Below are 6,223 nucleotides of genomic sequence, written 5' to 3'. Positions count from 1 at the left end.
TTCTTTGTTTAGTTTTGGTAAGCTACTTGAGAACAAAGCCTTTTTTTATATAGTAAAAAATCCTTTCTCATCTGAAAGCATTTTCTTCTAACTTTTTTAATACCAAAATATATTTGCATACCTATAACTTGAAAATCCTTATTTTTCTATTTGGTGGTCTTTTTTTGTTCTTCTGATGTTGGGGACTGAATCTAGAATCTGAATTTTAGAGCTTTGCTACTGAACTTACATCTCAGTATTGTCTTATGTTTTCTTTATGAAATTTCTGAATTTAGAAAAAATTCTAACACAATAAAGTTAACTTTTTACACTGTTACAGAACTATAGAGTCCTGCATTTAAAACATCCGAAAATCTACCAGTTAGAAATGTATCATCAACGTCTAACAGTTCCATTTCAAGCTATATTTTCTTGAGGCAAGGAACTGAAATCTCTCTTCAAGCATCATAGATTTTAGCCCAGTATTGCTGGTCCAAGGAGGTCTTCCTAGGACCCTTGGCTGCAATGGGGTATGATTATATACTTATGTCGAAAAGGAAACAGAGAGGGGACAAAAGAATCTTAAGAGAAATTGGATCTGTTTCTATATATTTAGAGTATATTAACCTTACCAAATTTCAGGGGGTAGTGTCATTGCTCTGAATTTCACTTGAGTCATGCCTGAAACTACTACCTACAGTTTCCTTCACCTCTGAATAAGCCTGGGAAGCAAGCCTTTACCACAGGACCTTGGGGATTCATTAATATTTCAATGATAGCATAGGTTTTTCAGCGTTTTATTTTGGTCCAACCTCTCATCAACTTATTTGCATTCATCATGTCAAGTTGATGGGAATCAGAGAATATTCAGAGCAGACTTTGGGTAGGAGACGCTACAGCTATGCATTAGATATGGTCACATTTAATTTTTACTTATGTTTACATGTTATGTGTATATATGATGTATATATGTAAGCTCAAATAGATGAAAGTCAAAGGACAATAATGTAAAGTTAGTTGTCATTTTTCACATCTCCGTGGATTCTGGGATCAAATTTGGGTTGTCAGAATTCCTGAAAATGGCTTTTGTTTGCCAAGTTATCTTGCAAGGGCCCTACACATCAATATAGTCAGAAATTCTATCTCTTCTTCATAAGTGCTGCTTAGTGCTATTCAAGTGATAAAGACCATGGAAGGGAGACCTGATCCCTTACTCATGATGATTTTTCTAGATAAAATGTTGCACAGCTCACCTGTCCTGGAGATCAATGGACCACAACAGCCATTTTACTTGTATTATGGATCCTCTGGTCAAGAACTGTGATGCAAATAAATGGTGTTTGGGCCTAGAAGTAATTGGATGTCTGGGTCAAATATGTTGGACACATCTTCATCCACATGTCCATAGCTGAGTTTGTTATTCAATTCTTCCAAACTCACTTTTGACAGCAGCTGCATATGCTATTTCATATGCTCGGTTCATAGGCACTAGTTAGGGGTTTTCAACAGTGTAGTGCCTGGAATACCAAATAAACATTCCAAGAAAGCAAGGCAGGAGCGACTCCCATTGGTCATCAAGTCATGGAAAAGTTAAAATTGCCATTGTCACTGTATTCTGCTGGACAATTCTCAAAGTCTCTCCTAGGGATGGATTCCTCGTCAACTTGAAGGGCTATCAGGATACATCATGTAAAATGCATGTGTGTGTTAGATGATTTTTTTTTACCCTAGAAGATTTAATTTTAATAATTTCAGAGGTGTTGAGCCATAGAATGCATAGGGATTAGTAGAAAAAATATCTTTTATTAGAAGTATCAGAGGCAAACAAAATGTTCTCTTTATTCTATGTAACTTAATAAATCTGATGGTAACATATACAAGGGAAAGCATGACAATTATGCCAGAAACACCTATCATCTCTAAAAGTGTGTTCTTTAATTATTTTTGCCTCTTTTTGTAAGCTTCTTTTCCAGCTTCAGTAATAAAATCACCCAAGAAAAGATATTAAATTAGGGAAGTGTTCATCTTGGTTGACAGTCACAGTTCCAGCATCTGTCTACAGTGGAAAGGGCGTCATGGTGATAGGAACTTGAAGCAGTTGATCACAGAGATCTGCAGGCAGAAGACAGAAAGTAACAGAGAATGATTGTGGTCAGCTACTTTCCTCTTACTATTCAGTCTGCAGCCCAAGCCCAGGAAATGGTACTTAGTGCTGCCCACTTTGTAGGTGGTTCTACTTGCCTCAGTGATGATCAGTATAATAATTTAATTCATCACAGGCATGGCCAGAGGCTTCACTATATTTTCTCACTTGTTTTCTAGGTGGTTCGAGATCATGCCGAATTGGTAATCATTATTACCAACCTTCTTGATGATTTTCCTTAAAGTTATATCTTTCTTTTAAAAAGATTTCTGAAGAACAGGGACAAAAAAATGTAACAGAGACTGAAGGGTAGGTCATCCAGAGTCCAGATCTCCCAGGGATCCATCCCATCTGCATAACCAACCCCCACACTACTGCTGATGCCAGGAAGGACTTGCTGACAGGAGCCTGGTATGTCTGTTCCCTGAGAGGTTCTATCAGCACCTGACCAATACAGATGTAGATGTACCCCACCATCAGACTAAGTCTAGGGACTCCAATAGAAGAGCTAGGGAAGCACTGAAGGAGCTGAAGGAGATTGCAACCCCATAGGAAGAACAATAATGACTAACTGGGCCATACAGAGCTTCCAGGAACTAAACCACCGACCAAAGAGTACACATGAAAGGATCCAGAACTCCAGATACATATGTAGCAGAGGATGGCCTTGTCTGACATCAGTGGGAGAAGAGACTCTTAGTCCTGTGAAGGTGAAAGACCCCTTCCAGAAAAGGGATTATACAAACCTAACCCTAGGCCCTCAAACATAGAAATGACAGATACATTTTAATACACAGGCCTGGAACTAAAATAAGCCTTATGAGAAAGTTCAAGAAGTTCATATGAGTCCCAAGCTTTGTGGGACAAGCTGACCCAGCATTTAGACAAAATAGCCCCGGAAAGAAAACAAAATGCAGAAACTAGACTAAAATATGGGCATTGCTCCATGGGCCACCTGGCAGGGAAAAAGAAACAGTCCCTGACCCCCCGGGAGACCCGACCACCATGTACTTTTTGCTAACTCATTGTTATGATTATAGCCAAAATAGGTAATGTACACGTATGTTTCATTTACTCCACCAATCACATCCCTGTAACCATGCATCTGCTTCTGTAAGCCTGCTTCTGCTCCCCAAAATACTATAAAAAGCCTACCCTGGATCTGTTAGGCGCGCCAGTCTTCCGAATTGACTGGGACGCCCACAGATACCTGTGTCTCCTGATCAATAAAAATCCTCTTGCACATTGCAGCCTGTGGACTCGGACTGGTCATTGGGGCTTGAGGATCTCCCTCCTGAGGGAAGATTCTCGCTGAGAGTCTTACACTTGGGGGCTCGTCCGGGATCAGAGATCCTCTGCCTAGAGACCACCGACCACCCACCGGGAGGTAAGCTGGCCAGCATTTGTCTTGTCTTATCTTGTCTTGCTTTGTGACTTGTTCTGTAAATGCTTAGTTACTTGGCTTGGGTCTAGACCGTTTGTATTTGGGCGGGCCAGAGAAGGAGCTGACGAGCTCAGACTTCTCCCCCGCAGCCCTGGAAGACGTTCCAAGGGTGTTTGGAGCCCGATTTATCGGAGCTCAGTCCGTATCAGAAGGATACGTAGTTTTGGTGGAGGGTGAGGGATCCGGACCCTCAGTGCGCCCCTCCGACTTTTTACTTTCAGTTTTGCGCCATAGCCGAGTGGCGCGCTTGACTGTTGCTTGTTTGATTGTTGGTGTGTTTGTCTTGTTTGCTCTCTAATTTACCTTGAAACTAACATGGGACAGTCTTTAACAACGCCGTTGAGTCTTACTCTCGACCACTGGAAGGACGTCAAGGACCGAGCAGATGAACAAGGGGTCGAAATTAAGAAGGGGAAGTGGCAGACCCTCTGCACTTCTGAGTGGCCCACTTTTGGAGCCGGATGGCCGGTGGATGGTACTTTTAACAAAACTGTTATTTTACAGGTCAAGGATCAGATCTTCCATAAAGGACTACATGGACATCCTGACCAGGTGCCTTACATTATCACCTGGGAAAGCCTTGCTTTTGAGCCCCCTTCTTGGGTGCAACCTTTTGTAGACTTAAGTTGGCCCCCTACTCCCTCAGCCCCACTTGCTCCTCTCTCAACCCCTTCCTCTCTCTTTCCTGTCCGGACCAAGAAGGAATCTCCTAAAACTACATCCAAACTTAAGCCGGTGCTTCCGGAAGATTCTAACTCTCCCCTTATAGACCTCTTATCTGAGGAGCCTCCTCCATACCCTGTATCTACCAGGTCAACTCAGGAGGCAGAAACAAGATCGTCTGCCCTCCCAGAAGCTGAACCCCAGTCTGAGGCAGCATCCTCTCCAATAGCAGGGAGACTACGCCATAAGCGGGAAACAGTACCGGATTCGGCTTCGCAGGCCTTTCCCCTTAGACAGGGAACGGGAGGGCAGACCCAGTATTGGCCTTTTTCTGCGGCCGATATTTACAACTGGAAGCAGCACAACCCCCCTTTTTCCAAGGACCCAGTGGCCCTTACTGAATTAATAGAATCTGTTTTACTTACACATCAGCCCACTTGGGATGATTGTCAGCAGCTTTTACAGGCTCTTTTGACTTCGGAGGAGAAACAGAGGGTGTTTCTGGAAGCCAGGAAGCATGTCCTGGGGGATGATGGGCGTCCTACTCAGCTGCCTGATGCACTTGATGATGCATTTCCACTCACAAGGCCAAACTGGGACTTCAATACGGTTGACGGTAGGGGACACCTACACCTTTACCGCCAGTTGCTTTTAGCGGGTCTCCGAGGGGCTGCCCGGCGCCCAACCAATTTGGCTCAGGTGAAGCAGGTATTACAGGGGGCCGATGAGACCCCCTCAGCTTTCTTAGAAAGACTAAAAGAGGCCTATCGCATGTACACACCCTATGATCCAGATGACCCAGGGCAGATGACGAGTGTTTCTATGTCCTTCATCTGGCAGGCTGCGCCAGATATCAGGGCTAAGTTACAGAGGTTAGAAAACCTACAGGGTTATACGCTGCAGGACTTGCTTAAGGAAGCAGAAAGGATTTTTAATAAGAGAGAGACCCAAGAAGAGAAGGAGGAAAGATTACGTAGGGAGAAAGATGAGAGGGAGAGAAAGAGGAGCAAGGAGCTGAATCGGATTTTGGCCGCCGTAGTTCAGAGTCAGGGAAGGAAGGGAGACAGGAAGGGAAATCGAAAGGGGCTGAAGCTGGACAAGGATCAGTGTGCTTACTGCAAGGAGAAAGAACATTGGGCCCGAGATTGCCCTAAGAACCCTAAGAACTCCTGTGGACCCCGGAAGAAGCCAGAGACCTCCCTTTTGACCCTAGATGAAGATTAGGGAGGTCAGGGCCAGGAGCCCCCCCCTGAGCCCAGGATAACTCTTGAAGTAGGGGGGCAGCCCGTTACCTTTCTAGTGGACACTGGAGCTCAACATTCAGTCCTCACCCAGGCTCATGGACAGCTCAGTGACCGTACAGCCTGGGTGCAAGGAGCCACTGGTGGCAAGACATATCGATGGACAACAGACCGCCGGGTTCAGCTGGCTACTGGTAAGGTGACTCATTCTTTTCTATATGTTCCGGATTGTCCATACCCTCTACTGGGCCGTGACTTGCTTGCTAAACTAAAAGCACAAATTCATTTTGAAGAAGGAGGGGCCCAGATAACTGGTCCCCAGGGGACCCCTCTCCAAGTTCTAACCCTTCAATTAGAGGACGAATATAGACTATATGAACCGGGACATGACAAGCCACAAACTACAGAAATAGACTCTTGGGTCACGAAGTTCCCACTAGCATGGGCAGAGACTGGGGGAATGGGACTAGCGCTTCAACAGCCTCCTTTGATTATTCAACTAAAGGCCACGGCAGTTCCAGTTTCTATAAAGCAGTATCCCATGTCACAGGAGGCCTACCAGGGAATAAGACCACATATTAGAAGGCTTCTAGACCAGGGCATTTTAGTCCCTTGCCGGTCACCATGGAATACGCCCTTGCTACCTGTAAAAAAGCCGGGAACTGGAGATTACAGGCCAGTACAAGATTTAAGGGAGGTCAATAAAAGGGTAGAAGACATCCATCCGACTGTCCCAAACCCTTACAACTTACT

At 44.5% G+C, this 6,223-nt stretch overlaps 1 protein-coding gene across 1 annotated transcript; it reads left to right on the top strand.

Annotated features, from left to right (window-relative positions):
• The first annotated feature begins 206 nt into the window (after positions 1-206).
• LOC134481504 (uncharacterized) lies at positions 207-5,453 on the top strand. The gene has a single exon (XM_063272687.1). It carries the CDS (start codon positions 3,882-3,884, stop codon positions 5,451-5,453), a length of 1,572 nt encoding a protein of 523 aa, XP_063128757.1. The 5' UTR covers positions 207-3,881.
• Positions 5,454-6,223: the final 770 nt, after the last annotated feature.

This window comes from Rattus norvegicus, chromosome 13 (assembly GCF_036323735.1).
Source record: "Rattus norvegicus strain BN/NHsdMcwi chromosome 13, GRCr8, whole genome shotgun sequence".
NCBI lineage: Eukaryota > Metazoa > Chordata > Mammalia > Rodentia > Muridae > Rattus > Rattus norvegicus.
Note: the sequence above shows the minus strand (reverse complement) of the source record. Positions and strands in the feature narration are given on the sequence as shown.

Coding starts and splice junctions, on each gene's coding strand:
- LOC134481504 (XM_063272687.1), top strand. CDS start 3,882: ATGGGACAGTCTTTAACAACGCCGTTGAGTCTTACTCTCGACCACTGG.